General features: G+C 40.0%; 1 protein-coding gene across 1 annotated transcript in view; it reads left to right on the top strand.

Annotated features, from left to right (window-relative positions):
• LOC105749010 (zinc finger protein 260-like) overlaps positions 1-18,625 on the top strand; it is a 30,737-nt gene extending 12,112 nt beyond the window's left edge. Inside the window, exons 2-7 of the mRNA XM_031949154.1 lie at positions 1,486-1,718; positions 4,456-4,505; positions 6,132-6,184; positions 10,910-11,036; positions 12,382-12,477; positions 15,370-18,625. Of these exons, the coding sequence (XP_031805014.1) occupies positions 6,152-6,184; positions 10,910-11,036; positions 12,382-12,477; positions 15,370-17,531 (2,418 nt within the window). The 5' untranslated portion in view covers positions 1,486-1,718; positions 4,456-4,505; positions 6,132-6,151 and the 3' untranslated portion in view covers positions 17,532-18,625. The remainder of the gene's footprint in view (positions 1-1,485; positions 1,719-4,455; positions 4,506-6,131; positions 6,185-10,909; positions 11,037-12,381; positions 12,478-15,369) is intronic.
• Positions 18,626-21,138: the final 2,513 nt, after the last annotated feature.

Below are 21,138 nucleotides of genomic sequence, written 5' to 3'. Positions count from 1 at the left end.
AGATCAGACTCTCTCCAGATCAGGCCACCAAATGTTGAGGTTGAGAATGGAGTACCCCAAAACTCTGGGGTCCCAGACCTGTTATTGGGGCAACCTGCTAGTGGCTTCTGGGTGTTATAGGAGCTAGTGACTTTTGGGGATCTAACTCTGACCAACAGAACAGATCCCTTCATCTGAGAGGTTGATAACACTACAAGGAGACAGAGAGACAGTTGCATTCTCTGGCCTTCCTCCTCTTCCCTCCCATTTATTTCATTCCTGCCTTGACCTATATTGGTGTCTCTTCCCTCCCATACCCCCAAACCGCTGACCAAACCTCCTACTTCCTTAGCCTTTTCTGCTCTCAGAGCCCTCAGAGTGGAATCCTAGACAGGATTTTGTCCCCCAGAGTCAGGCTTTCCCTGGTCACAACCTAAAGGTTTGATTCTAAGCTGTTCCTCATCCCCCACTTCCCTAGCTCTCCTCCTTCCTACATCAAGCATCCTCTGTTGTCTGAATGGTGATGGGTGTGGTAGTTGGAAAGAGGAGGCACAGGGAAGGCAGAGGACCAGGTTGGGGAGAGAGCTCTGACTCAGAAGTTACTAAGACAGTGAATGGTCTCATCACATTTGGGATCTCAAAGCCCCTTGTACCTGTGGGCTCTCTGTAGGAGGATGGGGAGAGAAAAGAAGAAGTAAAAGAGGAAAGAGAGTTGTCTTCCTCTTCAGCCCACCTTCCTTTTCATTCCTGACCCTCCCTGTATTCTTCTCTAGGGTAGAGTCTCTCCCCAGAGGACAGGGCCAGGGCCTTTGTACCTCCTGGAGGACCTCACTCCCTGAATCCCTGTAGCCTGGCCTCCCACATAGGGAAAGAGGGGAAAGTTCTCTCCTCCTCTGGGATGCTTCTCCCTCTCCAGCTTCATCTTCTGAGGATCCAAGCCTGGCCCAAGCATGGTCTGGGTCAAAGGCAGACATCCAAAGTGGAGTGTAATGAGAAGAGTTTTAATGTGGGAGCCCCAAATAGAAGTCGCCCGGACTATGAACACCAAGGCAGTTTGTAGTGGGTCAGAACTCTGGAGACTTATACTTGAAACAAGGATATTTACAATGTGTTAACTCAGTGGAATTGACAAGATGATAGTTCTCTAGTACACATAGACTTAGTCCTTAGCATGGTGATGTCATGGTTCCTTACTTCCCATATATACTCAGTACTTAGCATGGTGATGTCATGGTTCTCTGTGAACACACTTTCTGTGTTGTCACAGGTTTATTGTGTGAGTCCATTGTTATTGTGCATAAAACTTGTTAGAAATTCAGTCATCCTTGAGATGAAACTAATGGGATTTTTAAATGATTGGTTCTGTCCATTTTAGATTTTCCTCTTTGCCTGGGAAAATAGAAATAATTGAGTTTCTGTTCTGCTGATGGAGAGAAGGGGATATAAATATATTTGTGCCTCTATCATGTCTATATTTGTTTTATTCTTGTTGTTGTTGTTTTTCAGAAGATGCAATTGGATTTGAAATGAAGGAAACTGCTGCACACCTATGCTTTCTGTGGTAGAAAGTCAGAAGCAAAGATTCATGAGTGATGGTCCCTGTGACTTGCCTTGGAGAGAAATCTATGTGACAAGTGAGATCATGAACTCTAAAGAGAAGCAAGGTGGAATAGCTTTTAGAAAAAGGAGAGCTCTTCCTGGACATCAGGGAATCCACTCTGGAGAGAAAGTCTATGAATGTAAGCAATGTGGAAAGACTTACAAAAAAGGGCAATGTTATACTCAGAGAATTCACACTGGAGAGAAAACATATGCACATTACCAGTGTGGAATGGCCTTTAGGCAAATGGAAACCCTTACTGCCCATCAGAAAATCGATACTGGACAGGAACCATATGAATCTTACCAGTGTGGAAAGGATTTTACAGACAATAAATCACTTACTCTACATCAGGTATTTCACACTGGAGAGAAGCCATAGGGATGTAACCAGTGTGGAGAGGCCTTAAGGCAAAGGGCATGTCTTACTGCACATCAGGTAATCCACACTGGAGAGAAACCTTATGAATGTAACCAATGTGGAAAGGCCTTTAGGCAAATAGAAATGCTTACTGCACATGAGGCAATCCCCACTGAATAGAAACCTTATGAATATAAGCAGTATGGAAAGACATTTCAGTATAGGAGAAGTCTTCTTGTACATCAGAATATTCACACAGGAGAGAAAACTTATGAATACAACCAATGTGGAAAGGCCTTTATATAGAAGAAAAAGCTTACTGTTCATCAGAGAATCCATACTGAAGAGAAACCTTATGAAGGTAACCAATGTAAAAAGGCTTTTAGGAAAAGGGGATGTCTTCCTGCTCATCAGAGAATCCACACTGGGGAGAAACCTTAGGAATATAAGCAGTGTGGAAAGACTAAAGATATTCAAAGGTCATCTGCTCTTTGGAGGCCACAGACTGTCAGGGCAGACACTACACCAACAACTATGTAAAAAACCATTACAAGCCAGATAAAATGGATTAACTTAGTGCCTCACTAAATCATTTACAATGTACTTAACATCTACTGGTCATCCTGCCATCTAGGGGAGGGGGTGGGGGAGTAAGAGGTGAAAAATTGGAACAAGAGGTTTGGCAATTGTTAATGCTGTAAAGTTACCCATCCATATATCCTGTAAATGAAAGGCTATTAAATAAAAAAATTAAAAAAAAAACAACAAAAAACAAACAAAAAAACTAAATCATTTACAAACAATAATAAATTTTTTAAAAATCTAAGAATTTTAGCTTCCTAGATGTGACGTTGTCTACTCCAAGAGGTAGAGGGATCTCTCTTTGGGGTTTTACCTTGGATTAGACAATCTTTGAATTCCCTTCCAACTCTGAGAATCAGTGACTCCAATTCTCCACTTATACTTGACTCCTTAGAGTTCTTGTAGAATTTCTTCTAGTTTCTGGTTTCATGATTATTGACTAATTTTATTTCTGCCATCGCCATGGCTTAAGAATAGTGAAAATTCTAGACACTTGTTCTTCTGGGATATCTAGAGGCAATGATTTTGCTTGTTGCCTGAATAAAATTACCTGTTCAAAACATTGTAGTGGATCTAAAGGTTACAACTTGCACAATGAGGCATTTCAAGAGATGAGTGAACTAAGATGAAGTCTTTAAAAAGCTGAATTAAGTTATTTGACAAATGTCCTCAAAGCAATAATTAAGGGGAATAGATTGATAATAGAAAGGATTATTGGTTATTTAAGCTTTAATGTTCTTAAACACACATATTAGTGATATTTCCCCATCATAACATGGCACTAATGCCACTTGACTGGAATAGGGATTTTCTCAAAATGCACCCAGGTAAGTGTGGAAGAGTGTTTAAACATTGGAATGACACTTTCTCACAGTTCATCATTTCATAATTTGAATTGAATAACTTTTTGGAATTGCTGGAATAGAATAACTATCACTGGAGTGCAGTTCCCAAATGTATCCAAGTAAAAGTATGTAAGAAATTTTAAATATTTTAATAACACTCTTACAGTTTAATTCCTAGTTTCATAGTATCCAGATCACAAAAGGAAACTTCTAAGAATACAAATGTAACCCCATTTAAAAAAAAATTCTTGTATTTCTCATGCAATGGTTTCCCAAACATTGTAACAGCTAAAGAAACCAAAGTTGATATATCATAAATAACATTTCAGATTTAAAAAGTGAAACATACTCGGTAAATAATATCAATTCTGTTCTATGCATTCCTTTCTGAATTATCTTATATACAAAAGTCTCTTCATCCAGCTCTCAATTTGTTACACTAGAATGATGGCATTCAAAATAAAATAGAGTAATTCTTATCCAATTGCCTTTAATTTTTATTTTTGTAGTTTCTCATCATATTTCTCTAATGAAGTTTCAGGATATTTTGCCTTGAAGTCTGGTACCCTAAAGGCTTAAAAACAGTCCAATCCAATCTGGATTAACAGTTACAAATTGTATGGAGCATCCCAGTCTTCCCAAGAGCCACTTGCGGCTACCTGCACAAAGAACAGGGTACCTTACTTTGGCTTACTCTGGTGAAGCAGTTTTTAGCAGGGCAGTCTTTCTGCTCTGAGGGATGAGGGGCTGAGTCTGAGAGGGAGGGAGCTTGTGGAGGCAGTGGGGAGGAGGAGCTCTCAGAGATGATCAGCCAGGGGGTAAGGGGGAGAGTGCCCCAAAAGGAATTTGAGTGGAGTTTGGAAGGAGTTTAGGACAGAAGTGGGGATCTTTTGAGTGATGGATGGCAGAGTTTAGGTAGGAGAGGATGTAAGAGTTCTAAAGCCCTGTCCCTGGGGCGGTGGGTGGGAATGAGCTCATCCATTGGAGGAATGGACTGGGCGGGGCTTTTGGAACTAGGAAGACCTCATCAGACTGAGCTGATGGGAAGCAGGAAATCCTGGATCTCAATCTCTCTGCCTTCCCCTGCAGCTGTGACCTTTTTCTCTTCTGGGATCCCGACTCATGCTTGCAGGTCCCAGGTAGGTCTGAGGTAGCGCTTCCCCCCCATCCCTCATATTTCCTGATTTAGCTGACTGCCCTGGCCATTGGGTCACCTCCTGACCTTGTGGTGTCCTCCAAGTCTACCAAGGCCTACCTTTCTACCAAGCCTGCCTGCTGGATGAGCTCCCAACCCAAAACCTTTTCCAGACTGCCACTCCCTTCCCAGATTTGGGTCACACTTTTCCAGATTTCAGACTTTGTCCACAGAAATCTGGGAGTCCTCATTTTACCCTTCTGATCAGGACCCAGGAGTCCCATCTCCCTGTCTCCACCTAATTTTTCAGATTCCCATGTCCTGGCTTTCCAGCCTTTTATCTAAAATCAAGTGTTAAATTCAAGTATCCTCCCCTCAGACCCAGCCCCCTTTAAGGATTCAAGAGTTCTGCCTTCCTACCTCCAGGATCTCACCTTGGACATCATTACTAAAGCTCTTTCCTGCTCTTCCTTATCTGATCCTATAGTTCTTGGACTTGTTGCCCATCAGCTCCCAGGCATGTGGCTCCCTGTCTCCCCTTTCCCTTTAGAGACTCCCAGAATAAACTCTACAAGATGGCCTGAGCAGTCCTCTCCAGCTCCTAAGTAGATCTTTTTTCCCCAAGCTCAGCTGTTCCCCTAGAGCTCTTCTGTCCCCTGAGTGCCTCTGACCTCCTGCCTTGACCTATATTGGTCTCTCTTCCCTCCCAGAGCCCTCAGAGTTGAATCCCAGACAGGATTTTGTCCCCCAAGCTCAGGCTTCCCCTGGTCACCACCTAAAGCTTCATTCCAAGTTCCCCTTCCCCGACTTCCTTGGCTCCCCTTCCTATATGAAGCAGTCTGTTGTCTGAATGATGATGTGTGTGGTAGTTGGGGAGAGAGGGGACTTGGGGAGGGCAGAGAACTAGATTGGGGGAGAGAGCTCTGACTCAGGAGCCACTGAGGCACTGACTGGTCTCATCCCATCTGGGATCCCAAAGCTCCTCTTATACCTCTGGGCTCTCTGTAGGAGGATGGGGAGAGGAGGGAGGAGAAGAGAAAAAGTGAAAGAAGGAGGGGAGTTGTCTTCCTCTTCAGCCCACCTTCATTTCCAATCCTGACCTTCCTGCATTCTTCTATAGGGTAGAGTCTCTCCTCTGAGGACAGACCCATGGCCTTTGTACCTCCTGGAGCACCTCACTCCCTGAATCCTTGTAGCCTGGCTTCCCACATAAGGAAAGAGGGGAAAGTCCTCTCCTCCTCTGGGATGCTCCTCCCTCTCCAGCTTCATGTTCTGAGGACCAAAGCCTGGCCCAAGCAGAGATTGGGTCAAAGGCAGACACCCAAAGTGGAGTGAAATTAGAACAGTTTTAATGTGAGAGCCCCAAATAGCAGTCTCCCAGACTAAGAACACCAAAATACTCAGGCTGGGACTAAGAAGATGAAATGGGGAAGCTGGGCTTTTCCATGCACAGATAAAAGGAAGGACCCTCCCACTGTTAGGTGTGACCTCTCTTAGTAAGAGCTTTGGTTGTTGCTATTCTGGGGTTCTTTCAAGAGTAGGAGCAACAGGGCCTGGAGATAAAAACCAGGGACTAGAGGGAAGAACTTGACAAAATGGAGTCACTTTAGTTGCTTTTTTACCTGCACAGGGAACCTGAAGCCAGAGGGAATGGGCCCTGGGAGCCTCGGACCTCCTCTTCAGGTGAGTGCAGTCCATCCCCAGACCTGCCCACCCTTAGCAGATCACAGCCATTTCTATAGACATGGAGGAGAGTCTGTGAAGCTACCAGGGCCTTGTGTGTGGGTCACTTCTTTATAAAAACAGGCATTAGGAAGAAAACATTAGGAACAACACTGCCCTGCCCTTCTATGTTTCCAAGTGATTCCTTGGGCCCTTGGTATCTTGGACACACACCACACATATCTCCTAAATTGGTGCTCTTCCCATTACAACAGACTGACCAGGTCTACCTCGTCATGATGAATCTCCATCCCACTGAGATCAGATCTGCTCTCTGTGCGCCCTCCATCTCCCCCGTACCTCCCAAAATCTCCCCCTCCCCTTGATTTCCTATGGCCAAGCTCTCCTTATAGCCCTTGAAGCTCCTGGAAAACCCTTCACAGACTCTTGTCCTCATCAGAGCAGGAAATGTGCTCCTGGGGCTGCTCATGTACTTCTGCCTCAGATCCCACAAGCCTATTCATATCTCCCCAATCCCTCCCCTTGACCACTTCTTGGGTCCAGCCAATAAGCATTGAGAAAGACCCTAGGGCTAAACTGTGGAGTTCAGGTACCTTTGTACTCTGGGGCCATCCTGCTGCTCTGGGGCTTCTAAGACCCACCTGGCACAAGGACTGATCTCTACCATTCCAAAGAGGCTGCTGGGATTCTCCTTGCCTCTGTTGTTCCTGGGCAGCAAGACTGTGTGTCCTGGTACTATACAAACTGGTTTTCTGGAGGTTTAATTTGGGCTCCCCCGTGCAGAGAGCCAGGAATTGGCAGGGACAATGAGAAGAACAGAGAGAAAAGGAAGCACTGAAAGAGCCATATTCATGTGTCACGGCACTTGAGACAGATTCCTAAAAACTGTGACTCTGTCATAGGCTGCAGCAGGTCCTGGGTTTCCCTGGAAGAAAAAAATGGAGTGAACTGACTCCAGGCAATGTTTAGTTTAAATGTTCAGCAAACATCAGACACTCTTATTCATTGTACAGGTAAAAGGAGATTAATGAGTATGGCCTAGAAAGGACATTCAGTATGGACACACCTTCTTTAGGTTCAATACACAAGGCTCCTCTTGCATCCATGTGGGAGCTCCTATGTTCAGCAGAGCAGGGGGTGGCAATGTGCCATCTTGGGAAGTCTGTCATAGCTGAAGGACCCTGGTTTCACAATGGCAGAACTTTAGGTTTCCAGGCAGTCATACTATTTTGCCCAGAAGCTCTCAGAATAGTGTTGGAAGGGAGGCACATGAAACCTTTGCCCACTATGTAAGCCTACTCCTGGGCAGTTTTGTCACCTTTCAGGGTAAATAACAAAAAGTGACCCAACCATGTGGCAGGGGAAAGACAGAACTCCAGGCGGTGGTGGCCCTTCCACCAGGGCTGATAGGGTCAATGGGGAGGGTGTTACCTTTGATAGCCATCTCCTGAGTAGTCAGCCTAATTTCCAGACTGCCTGAAAGAAGAAAACTGGCAATGATTTTGATGGACCTATTATGTGCCAGACACAAGTTAAACACCTTACCAATATCTCCTGTGATTGTCACAATAAATTTTGGAAGCTAATTTTTATCCATATTTTATTTTTACTCCAGTAGTCAGAAAATTGGGTGGGAGCAGGCTGGTATTGATTTACTTTATTAAATTCAAATTTTGCTTTATTTGTTTGTTTATTTATTTTGGTGAGGCAATTGAGGTTGTCACTTGCCCAAGTTCACCAGATTTGGTCTCAGTTACTCCTGACTTCAGGGCTGCTGCTCTCTGGCTTTTTTTTTTTAAACAAAAATTAACCTTCTCTCTCTTTCCTTTATACTATGCTCTCCCATTGAGAAAGCAAGAAAAACTAACCCCCTTTCACAGAAATGTGTACAGTCAAGCTCAGTAAAATTTCTCCTTGTTCATGTGGAAATAACATTATCTCAATGTGTGTTCTGAATGTCACTTCTCTATCAAGATGTAGGCAGTGTGTCATTAAGAGGCCTCCGGAATTCAGAGATCATTGCATTGATCAGAGTTGATATGTGATGAAATGTGTCTTTACAAAAACATGTATTGTGGGTATGTGGTATTATATGTTCACGTGTGAAAATTCAAGGTAAATATAATTTCTTGTTGGTCATCTAAATAATATCATATCTCAAGGGGTAGACAACATGTCATCTTGAGTCCTCAGGAATAAATTGATCAGTGTTCTCATGTATGTATACACATACACACATTTGTATTGGCCATGTTCCATCTTCTCATTTTTTTCACCTATTCCCTATCCATTGGAAACACAAATAAAAGCAAACCCATTACACACTTCATTCAATCAGTCTGAAAAATAAAATAATAATAATAATAATAATTCACTTGCCCATGAGCTAAAACATTTCTCCTTGTGCCCCAGAGCCTTGCATCTTTAAGTGGTAGAGACCAGCATGTTTCAACATTGTTCTTCAGAAATTGTATTCTATTGCATTTATGGCCCTATTCATGCATTTCTTATTCATGAGTAATCCCATAGATTCCCATTAGCACCTCAAAAAGAACAGTACGTACAGCCTTTGGATTTGTTTTGGTTAGGTCTAATCCCTCCCTTAATCTGTCCTCCCTCTAACTCCCACTCCCTGTTTTTTTCCATCTCCCCTTTTTACTTATGAGCAAATTTAATTTGTGTATTCAGCTCTGTGTTGTGTTTATCCTTCTTTCCTTGGTCTAGATGAGTGGGATTCAGGCATCAGATGTCCCCACTTGCTCCTTGTCTGTATAGAGTTTGTTGTGTGGGTAAGGTTTTATGACCTCCTTGAACTTTCTTTAGCAAAACTTGTTTCTTTTCCATTTAGTTTCTTCTCAAGTATTCTTATTCCATTGATAAACATATCTAATTCTAGCTCTTACTTTTCCAAGAATTCTGGTCCCACTAGGTCTATACTTCTAATTTAATTTTTACCACAAAAAACTGCTGTACTTTGACCAACACATCTGTATTGTATTGAGTTTGTGGTTTAGAATGAGATTATGTTCACTGTTTTCACAATGGCAACCTATCCTTCCAACTCTAGTAGCATTCCCACTTGATCATAAAGAATTTTTTGGGGGGATAATTCTCTGGTGTTTTGATGGGATATTGTTTAAAATTGAAGAGAGGAAACAAAGTTTATGATACTGTTAAATTTCTATTTAGATTTGTATCTTTTGTTGGTGATCCCTGAAATAGTTTGCATTCTTGTTTCACTGAGGAATGAAGAGAAACAATGATAATTTCTTTCTGCCTTTTTACATTTGTCTGCACTATCTCTTTATCCTAGTAGTTAATTTTTGTAGAAGTTCCTTGTGTTGCAAAGAAATATGCATATTCTTCTCTTATCATATTTAGAAGATATCATAAGTCTTTTTACCTCATTTCTCAAGATATTTGGTCATCTCTTCTGCTTTCATCTCATTCTACATTTCTTCATCCCCCTTTGTTCCTTTTAATTCTCTTGTAGATTTCCCTTCCTCTCTTGCCCTTTGACTAGTGTTGCTAATTAATTTTTAATTTCATCCATTTTTCTTTTCCTTTTTAACAAAGATTTCTCTCTCTCTCCTCATTTTCCATCTTCCCTTTGTGTTTTGCCTGGATTCTTGTTTTCTCTTTCATAGCTCCTCTACTTATTTGCTTTCTTTTGTCCAAAAAGCCTTCATAGAGTCAAAGCCTCCAAGGTTTCCATTCTGAGTCCTGTGCTGTGGGTGCTTTCTGCCACTGGTTGTAGGCCAAGCCCACAGATGACTTCCTTTCAGAATACTATGTATCAGGGCAGGTGTCAGACAACACTGCTTCTTAGCAGGGACCATCCCCTCAAGATATTCATCCTCTCTTGTTCTTTCATTTTTCTTCTACATTTTCCTAGAAGTCTTAATCCTGTGTCCAAACTGTCCTACTTCTCCAAGTGCCAGTTCCCTCCCAAAAGTAACAATTACTAAATCCCCATGCCTCAGGGTGGGATCCTTTTTCTCCTTAAGAATATTCATCAGTGGAATCCATCTTCAAAGTCAAGCCTCCTTCCTTGCTCTACCTTTTCCAACTTTGCACCCTCCTCCCTGAGTATCCATGTGGTCTTCTCCTTGGAAATCCTCAAAAGTATAAAAAAGCAATAAATTCCTCAATGGTTCAGAACTGAAATAATATAATAAAGGAAATCAACTGTGAGATATGGCGTATACATAGACCTTAACAATTCCTAATTCAACATAAACAGGTGAAAAATTCACAATGGCCATTCCCTTTGACAAAAGATAGTTTATTTAGAAAAAGAAATTATTGCTAAAATGCAGAGATGAAGTAGCCACAGGGAGTGGGAAATATGAAATAGAGTTGGGAGAGCAATATGGTTACTGAGGAAAATAGTTTGGAAGTTGGAAGTTGGAAGACTCCATTGAAGGAACATACCATGAGGCCTGAGTAGGCCATTCCATTATTACACTTCTCATCAGAAGCCATTCTCCATAATAATAATTCCATAATTTCTCAGCTTTCTTCTAACTGGTCCTATAAAATGCTTTTCTCAACACTCGGTCAGACTCTTAATGACCAAGGATTTAAGAGTTGACTCTGACACTCTTAAAGGGGATGACCTTTGGGCGAATCCCTTCTCTGTGTTTCAGTTTTCTCCTGTATATTGAAGAGGGTTGGACTTTTTAATTCTTAAGTGTTTTTCAGCTCTACATTTTGATGGTTTAGGAGGTGTTGACATTCAAGGATGTGGCTGTGGACTTCACCCAGGAGGAGTGGGGCCTCTTGGACCGTTCTCAGAAGGAGTTGTACAAGGAGGTCATGTGGGAGAATGCCAGGAATCTGCTCTATCTGGGTAAGGTCACTTCCCTTGATAATTCCTAGTCTACAATCAAAGAGAATATCTTTTATCTCCAGTGTGCAGGGTTTTTGTTTGGGTTATTTTGGGGGAAAAGGTTATCAATTAGGAAAGGGAAAGTGCTGGTCTTTACATTGTTGGATAGGACCCTGAGGGTGTCTTTTGTTGTTCCTGGAGCTCTCTCTTACCAGATCTAGGCAGCTTTAGGTGAAAGATCAAATCAGAATGGAAGCATCTCAAACATGGAAGTAATCTCAGAGATGATTTCATTTAACCTCTATCTGGATGCAAATTTTGCCTTCCAAAGTTCTGAAAATTGCGCAGGCAGCTTTTCCTTACAACCCATTCCTCTATAGGAGTATTTGGAATATTCATTTTTTTTAACAGGCATCAATTTATAGCCCAAAGCACATTATTGTCTCTAGTATAAGAAGTTTCTTAATCTTCCCTTAAGTTCCAGCACAAGTGGGGGGAAAGAAATGGAAGGGAATAAGCATTTCTTTTCAAGTACTATTTTCCAAGTTCTGTGCCATGCCATATCTTTAAAGTACAGCAACAACATTGTTTAAGTACAACTTTCAGCAGAAAGTTTCTTGGGGTCCCTGGAGCAGCCTTCTTTTCAATTCAGTAATCACCACAAGTGTAGCTAGGTATTAAAGTCCAAATCCTTTATTATCTCTTTCCAAGTCTTGTCTCCTTTCCTGGGGCCCAGTTAACTTTCTTATAATCCAGATTGCTTATTATCTCCTTCCTGGGGCTGGGCAGCTTTCTGGAGAGCCTTTCAAACCAGTCTTGATCTCAGTGGGGGAATGCAGGAGGAGAGCCTGCCTCCAGTGGCCTTACTGAAGATTGAATGAATGTCTGTCCTTGGTTCCCAGAGCTTCAGCTCCCACCTGTCTTCTCTGTCCTCTGAAAGCATCTCCTCTTTGGCTCTCAGTCCCTGCTTATATGCTCTATCCTGAGTATGAACCAATCATTGTATCACTAGGAAATCATTATTTGTTGTAAGATTAAATCAACCATACTGAACCATAATAAACTAGATAACCATTGTCTCATCAATTCCACTGACTTAGCTCCTTGTTTCAAATTCAGAGTTCTGGCCCATAACAGTATCCGAGAAAGGGGGGGGAAGTGGGGGAGATGGGTTTGGCTCTTTTTTTAGAACTAATAGGACACTAGTAGGATAATGTGACACATCTCATTTGGGGTTCCTTGTTTTATAAGTGCCAGTGGGTAAGTACACACTGAGATGTGTAAAAAAAATGACATGAATCTGAAAATGGAGAATCAAATTACAAACTTCTCTCCATCTTCATCCCTAACTGATTTCCATACCCAGGACTTCAAGTTCCCAGAGAAGATATCATCTTTTATTTTAACCAAAGGGAAGCATCATGGATGCTGGACCAAGAAGGCCTGAGGAGCTGCCCTCCAGGTGAGTGAGGTGGAAGCAGGTATATGTGAATTGTAGTTACAAGAGACTTCTAGAAGTTACTAAGAAATAACTGCTAGGTTTAGAGAAGAAAGACCAGTCTTGGAATTCTTTTTCAAATAATTTTTGACAGTACTTCCTGGGTCACTGAATCTCAGTTTCCCATCTATAAAATAAGTGGGTTGTCCTCTGTGGCTCTGCAGATTCCTTCCAGTGATCATTTATGACCCTATAAAAAGTTTGGAATTGGATCAAGGGAATTCTGCTGAAAGTACCAAAAGGGATTAGGTTTTCCAAGGTGAACCATTTCCTAGAATTTCTTCAAGGCAGCAAAGATTTAAGTGTCTGCTACATGTCAGGCTTTGGGGTAAGGGGTCTTCTCCTGCTATCCTGGAGACCACAGACTGGCAGGGCAGATACTATACCAACAACTATGTAGAAATCTACCATGAGCCAGATAAAGTGGATAGATTTAGTGCCTCACTTAATCACTTATTAGTGGGGATAATAATGGTTAGTGAAGGTGAGCACAACTTGGGAGGGAATAGTCAAAATGGAATCAAATGACTAGCATTTCTATAGTATCTACTGTGTGTCATGCACTGTGCTCTCTTATTTATCCTCATGAGAACCCTAGGATTAGGAGTGATTGTTATGCTCATTTTACAGAATAAGAAATTGAGACAGTGGTCCTGTAAATGGACTAGCCCCTTTATGAGGTGTAATTAAAACTCAGGTCTTTATGATCAAAAGCTCTATCCACTGTACTGCTAAATTCATTCTGATTTATTTATTTATCTACTTTTTTTTTTTTTTTTTTTTTTTTTGCTGGGGCAATTGGTGTTAAGTGATTTGCCCAGGGTTACACAGCTAGGAAGTATGAAGTGTCAGAGACCAAGTTTGAACTCAAGTCCTCCTGACTGCATTCTGATTTTGAAACCAATATGAGGATACTACTCACACATATATGAAGTCAAAAATAGGAGGAAAATTGGACAACCTCCCATTCTTTAAATTCTAACCAGTCAAAAGGAATTATCTGATTACAGTTTAAAAGATTTATATTTCTAATGGCTCATGACAAGCATGTATTCGAGGGTGAATTACAAATAGGGCTTTATGACTTTTTTAAATATTTAGTCACAACTGTGTGGGATGGGTACAAGACCCCCTTTCCCAAATTAACTAATCAGAGACATCTTCAGGTACAAAGAGAGCATTTATTTAGTCCCTGCAGGGAGAGGCCCAGCATAGCCAGGAGGCATCTCAGATCCTGACATGTACTGGACTTGAGCAGCAGGAAGTAGAATACCCAGTTAATTAGGTAAAGAACCAAGCTTTTTCATTGGATAGTATCTGCTTCCTTTGGGTCATGTCACTTCCTGTCACTTAACTAACTTAATGTGAATTTCTGTATCCCAGGTTCAAAGCCTGAGAACAGGGATCATGTGAAGTAGGCTCAAACTGAGAAAACTTCATCCAATCACACCCATTCACAACGTTTGAAAGGGTAGAATATAGAAAGGTTGTGGTCTGCCATGATGATTTCATAATCTCTACTGTCCCTGCCTGACCCTGGGTTTCAAGTAGCATGCCAGCATTACTCAAGGATGAAAGGCCAAGAAACCTTAATCATGTGATTAGAGATTTGATGAGATGGGGTTGCTAGGTAACCCAGGAGTCAGAGAATTATTCTGGCACAATGAGAGACAGTCCCCGAGGGTCTTTACACTCCTGTGGCCATTTGTCCATGGAAAGTTGGAAACAATTTCATGTGAAGTTGAGAAACCAGAGACATATGTTGCACTTAGAAACAGTCAAAGTTTGATGTAATCACTGCAAAATCCCCAAAATCTGTGCATTCCTGATCATGATAGACGGAAATCACTTCAGAAAGAGATCTCTTGAGGTGGAAATGTGTACATACATGTTGCTGTGAGGACAACTATCTTTATAATCAAATCAGACAATGATTTACTACTTAAAATGCCACTAACCAATTTGTGGGTCAAATCCCTTGGATCACTGTCTCAATCCTTCAAGGAGATTGTAAACTTCTAAAAGGAAAAGGGTTGCAATTGTGCAGTATGCCCTATCCTTACATACTACAAGATGATGAACTTCATTTTCTGTATGACACATCTTCAAATGTCCATAATTCCATCTATTTCTTAAAATTGTGCTTGTTCCAGGAATATACAGGGGGCATTTGATGCTAATTTTTTCTCAAAGAAATGAGCAATAGCTGTCTCAAAAAAAAAAAAAAAAAGTAATGGCTCAGAACAAAATCACTTCTCCCTGAGGTAAACAAAAGCACAGTGTTAACATTCTGAATGTGACCTCAAATCATGTAACAGAAAAAAAAAATGAAATGGGAAAAAGCTTATAAGGGAAATTGGTTATTCATATTGGTAGGATATTATGAAATAATTTGAGTATTTAGTATATATGCAGCAAATGACATGTCTGTGAAGAAAGGATTGAAAGTGCTGATAATGAATTGAAAAGGGAAAAATGGAGAGGGGAGTTAATTTGTCAGATATTGTAGGCAGAACATGCCCACTCAAAGGTGTAAATTCTACTCTCAGCCAATCTGAGTTGATGATCTGAGTTTTACTTGTAATACAAATGAAGGCTGTTTCTATGTTGTTGTGGATTTATTGCGTGAATTCAATGTTATTATGTGTAAAACTCATTAGAAATTCAGTCATCCTTGAAATGAAACCAATGGGATTTTAAAATGATTGGTTCTGCCCATTATAGATTTTGCTTTTTGCCTGGGAAAATAGAAATAACTGAGTTTCTGTTTTGCTGATGGAGGGAAGGGGATATAAATATACATATGCCTCTATCATGTCCGTATTTGTTTTATTCTTTGTTGTTGTTGTTTTTCAGAAGATGCAATGGGACTTGAAATGAAGGAAACTGCTGCACACCTAAGCCTTTCTGTGGTAGAAAGTCAGAAGCAAAGATTCATGAATGATGGTCCCTGTGACTTGCCTTGGAGAGAAATCTGTGTGACACGTGAGATCATTGACTCTGGAGAGAAGCAAGGTGGAATACCTTTTAAAGAAAGGAGAGCTCTTACTAAACGACAGGGAATCCACACTGAGGAGAAAACATATGCATGTTACCAAAATGGAAAGGTCTTTAGGCAAATGGAAAGCCTTACTGCCCATCAGACAAACCACACTGAACAGGAACCTTATGAATCTTATCAATGTGGAAAGGGTGTTACAAACAATAGATCACCTACTTCACAGCAGGCATTCCACACTGGAGAGAAACCTTATGAATGTAAGCAGTGTGGAAAGACCTTTAGGCAAAGGGCATCTCTTACTGCACATCAGGCAACCCTCACAGGAAAGAAACCTGATGAATGTAACCAATGTGGAAAGGCCTATAGATGTAAGACAAATATTACTGTACATCAGGCAATCCACACTCCAGAGAAACCTTATGAATGTAAGCAGTGTAGAAAGACTTTTAGTCGTAAAGGAAATCTTCTCAGCCATCAGAAAATCCACACTCGAGAGAAAACTTATGAATGTAAGCAGTGTGGAGAGACTTTTAGTCGTAAAGGAAATCTTATCAGACATCAGAAAATCCACACTGGAGAGAAACCTTATAAATGTAAGCAGTGTGGAAAGGCTTTTAGTTGTAAAGGAAATCTTACCGTACATCAGAGAAACCATATTGGAGAGAAACCTTATGAATGTAACCAATGTGGAAAGGCCTTTAGGCAAAAGAGGAGTCTTACTGCTCATCAGAGAATCCACACTGGAGAGAAACCATATGAATGTAACCAGTGTGGAAAGGCCTTTAAGCAAAGGGCATCTCTTACTGTACATCAGAGAATCCACACAGGAGAGAAACCTGATGAAGGTAACCAATGTGGAAAGGCCCATAGATGTAAGACAAATCTTACTGTACATCAGAGAATCCACACTGGAGAGAAACCTTATGAATGTAAGCTGTGTGGAAAGGCTTTTAGTCATAAAGGAAATCTTATCATACATGAGAAAATCCACACTGGAGAGAAACCTTATGAATGTAAGCAGTGTAGAAAGGCTTTTAGTCGTAAAGGAAATCTTATCGTACATCAGAGAAACCATACTGGAGAGAAACCTTATGAATGTAACCAATGTGGAAAGGCCTTTAGACATAAGAAAAATCTTAAGGCACATCAGAGAATCCACACTGGTGAGAAACCTTATGAATGTAACCAATGTGGAAAGGCCTTTAGGCAAATAGGAGCTCTTACTGTACATCAGGCAATCCACAGTGGAAAGAAACCTTATGAATGTAACCAATGTGGAAAGACCTTCAGTTATAAGAAAAATCTTACTGGACATCAGAGAATCCACACTGGTGAGAAACCTTATGAATGTAACCAATGTGGAAAGGCCTTTAGGCAAATAGGAGCTCTTACTGTACATCAGGCAATCCACACTGGTGAGAAACCTTATGAATGTAACCAATGTGGAAAGACCTTTAGGCAAGCAGGAACTCTTACTGTACATCAGGCAATCCACAGTGGAGAGAAACCTTATGAATGTAACCAATGTGGAAAGGCTTTTAGGCTAAGGAGAAGTTTTACTGCACATCAGACAATCCACACTGGAGAGAAACCTTATGAATGTAAGCAGTGTGGAAAGGCTTTCAGTCAAAAAGGAAGTCTTATCATACATCAGAGAATCCACACTGGAGAGAAACCTTATGAATGTAACCAATGTGGAAAGGCCTTTAGATATAAGTACAATCTTACTGAACATCAGAGAATCCACACTGAAGAGAAACCTTATGAATGTAACCAATGTGGAAAAGTCTTTAGATATAAGACTTGTCTTATTGTACATCAGGTAATTCACACTGGAGAGAAACCTTATGAATGTAAGCAGTGTGGAAAGGCGTTTAGTCGTAAAGGAAATCTTATCGTACATCAGAGGAACCATACTGGAGAGAAACCTTATGAATGTAATCAGTGTGGAAAAGCCTTTAGACATACAAAAAGTCTTACTGCACATCAGAGAATCCACACTAGAGTGAAATCTTAGGAATGTAAGCAGTGTGGAGAGACTTTTAGGTGTAAGACAAGTCTTACTTCCCATCAGAAAGTTCATACAGTAGAGAATCCTTATGAGTTTATTCAATAAGGAAAGGACTTTATAAAAATCTGATTGGCTAGAGCCAAATCTGAAGAAAGGTAAAGGTATTAAACTAAGAAGGAAAATGAATCAGGTATATTGGGAGAAGATGTGGTGGTATTGATGCCTTCTATATTTAGCCTTCTCTAAGGATAACCCTAAGGATATAGGGAGAAAGGAAACAAAAGATGACTAGACATAGGAGATAGATTCTTATGCATATTGGATCCTTCTTTTTTATCTGTTCACCTATTTGAAGAGCAGTGTGATGGAATGTAAAGATGGCTAGATTTGGATGCTGAAGACATGGGTTGAAATTTGGATTCTGTACCTCTGTGTTTTTAGCAAAGTAATCTCACTTAATGGGACTTGTGGTATTTAAGTAAGAATTAGGGTCTCTTCTGATTTTAAATTCTGTGGGGGAATCTAAGCATTCAAAGAACAGCTTGAAGATGAAATCTATCCCTTCTGTCAATTCTTTCTGGGTCACCAGCTTCAGATTAGACCTAATAAATCAGATTACTTCACTAAGCCGTCTACATATGACTGGAGTTTGGAGAAGCAGAAAAATTTAAGGAATTCTAAACCTAGATCATTGAGTCATTCCTAAATGGACAATTCTACAATTCCTGTAATAGATTTCTTGCCATTTTCCTTCAGGCAAAGCATTATGTTAATTAAGGTGTTTTTAAGAATTAAAGATTTCACTTCTGAGATGACAGTTTATATCAATCAAATTTGCTATGTTTACCCAAAAGTTGGTCATTAGAATCAGAGGAACAATAATAAGTGTGGGTAAGTATGAATTGGTTCAGCTGTTGCTAAAAAATCATTTGATATTAGGATTTGTTAAAAGGTGATCAAATGCCCATCTTTTCTGACACAAGAGACCCCTCTGCAAGGCATAAATTCAGGTTCAAGCTACACTAAGATTAAAGTGTTTTAGTTTGCTTCAATTTGCTTTAATTTTTTTCCTTTCCTTAAAGAGATCCCAAAATGAAAACTCCAAGGAATAGCATAGCTAAATTTCAGAATTATTAAGGCAAGGAAAAAATATTGCAAGCAGCCAGAAAGAACCAATTCAGATGTTGAGGAGCCACAATCAGGATTACCCAGGACCTAGCAGCTTTCACCTTAAAGGACTAAAGGACCTGGAATGTGATATACTAAAAAGCAAAGGAACTTGGATTGCAACTATGAATCAATTATCCAGCTAAATTGAGTATCCTCTTTCAGGGAAAAAAAATGGACATTCAATTATACAGGTGAATTTCATTTATTTCTGATAAAGAGGCCAAAGTTGAATTAGATTTTATTATGATCATATAAAAAGAGACTAGATGTGGAAAGGGGATTGCACTGGGAAAAGAGGACAATAAGAGATAAAATGAGGCAAATTACATTTCATAAAGAGGCAAAGAAGATCTATTATAATTGAGAGAAAAAAAGGAAGAGAGGTGAACATTGTGTGTAATGGGCTGAAGCTCAAGTTGATGCACTGAGGTCCCAAGCACGTGAGGCTAAATAGTAATTGGACCATACTCTTATTAATATATGCTTGGAGAAAGAATGCCCCCCCCCCTTTTTGTGCAAGTTCTGATGTATAGGAAATGATGTAGGGACGATTTTGGTGGGTGGAGAGAGAGGCAGAGAGACTGCTGGCCGCTCACATTCCTATCGCCATCCCCCCTTCACATCCACTAAGAATAAAGATCAAAGATTTTCCCTTAACCTGAATTCCTGACTCCAGCTGATTTTAAAATACGTGGTCATCACAATTGTGTGATTCTTATTCTCATCAGATTTGGCTCAAAGAGAGTATTAGAAATATTTGGTTTCACAGAAAATTTGTCTCACTTTATAAGGAAGTAGGAGAGAAGGGGGAAAAGGAAAGGGGCAAGCTAAGAGAAGGGAAAACAGAAGTAGTTGGTGAAAGATATAAAGCTGGAGGGCTGTTTGAGAGAGGTGAGGTCAGAAGAGGAGGATAGAAAGCAAACTTGAGGTAAATAAAATGGTAGGAAATACAAAATTAGTTATTTTAACTGTGAATGTGAATGGTGTCAACTCTCTCATAAAATGGAAGTGGATAGTAGACTGAATTAAAGCCAGAATCCTACAATATGCTGTTTACAAGAAACTCATTTAAAGCAGAATGATACATTCTGTGTGAATGGAAAAAGGACTGGAGTGGAATCTATTATGCTTCAGGTGAAGTAAAAAAAAAGCAGGGATAATGATCCTGATCTGAGATCAAACAAAAGCAAAAACCATATCTAATTAAGAGTTAAAGAATAAATTATTTCTTGCTAAAGGCTACCATTGGTAAAGATGTAATATCCATATTAAACATATATGCACTAAATGATATAGCATCCAAATTCCTAGAGAACAAGTTAAGATGTTGGGAGTCCAGCTCGTGTGATAAGATGAAAGGTGTGGAAATACATCAGGGCCAGGCAGAGAAGTCCAGATTATGGACTCTTCAAAGTTTATTCATCAGAGACAAATATATATACCTTAAATGCTCAGATGATACAAAGTATACTCTTAAGATCCTGTAGTTTTCTCTAACCAACAAGTTCTACTGAGATGTAAATGATTAAGCCCTAGATCTTGGTTAATTAGAGATATAAAAATTGAGATATACATCAAGGTAAATTTTATCATACCATTGTCTCAAGTATCTTTCTTCCAAATACCTTTAGTCTTTATTGTGGGCTCTTTTTTCCTGTCATAATTTCGAACGTTTGTCTTTAATGTAAAAAACAGTGTTTGCATTTTGCTTCAGTCACTAGATTATTAATTTATTATGTTGACAAGTAGTCAATATAAGAAAAGTTTGTTTTGGTGAGTCAAGTTACTGTAAGACCTGAAATGGATTCTTACCTCCTGGACCTCTCCAATTCTTTCCTTTTTTAATTAAAAATGAAGTCTATGGACTTCAGTTGTCATAGTTGAGAATGATTGCAGAATATACTTGACAGCCCAAGGGGCTAAGCCAATCAGTAGCAAAATAAAACATGTGAAAGGAACAAAATGCAAAAGCATAAAGGTCAGATGATTTACAGGATTTGTCTTTTTACCCATTCAAATATTTGGTTAGCTACATGTGGGATCGATTCCATGGACATTGCTTCTTGCCATGATTTTTGCTGTAATTGAGATTCCAAATTGTTCACATGATTCCCTAATCATATTAATGATTGTTCTAAGTTTAATTATTGTTTTAACTCATAATCTATATTAATTTGTTCTAAACAGCTTGTGGTATACTTTTTGCTAATTTATCTTTGAATTGAGCAGCCTGAACAGTTTTTGTAAGAGCTGTAGCTGAAACAGCAAGTGTTGTAATAGTTGATACATTTGTTAGAATTCCATCAATGAGTAATCCCACAAATCTCTCCTACTACTATTTTTTTTTTTAATTTAATAGCCTTTTATTTACAGGTTATATGCATGGGTAACTTTACAGCATTAACAATTGCCAAACCTCTTGTTCCAATTTTTCACCTCTTAC

The sequence above is a fragment of the Sarcophilus harrisii genome, chromosome 1, assembly GCF_902635505.1.
Source record: "Sarcophilus harrisii chromosome 1, mSarHar1.11, whole genome shotgun sequence".
In the NCBI taxonomy this organism is placed as follows: domain Eukaryota; kingdom Metazoa; phylum Chordata; class Mammalia; order Dasyuromorphia; family Dasyuridae; genus Sarcophilus; species Sarcophilus harrisii.
This window is presented reverse-complemented; position numbering and strand designations above follow the sequence as displayed.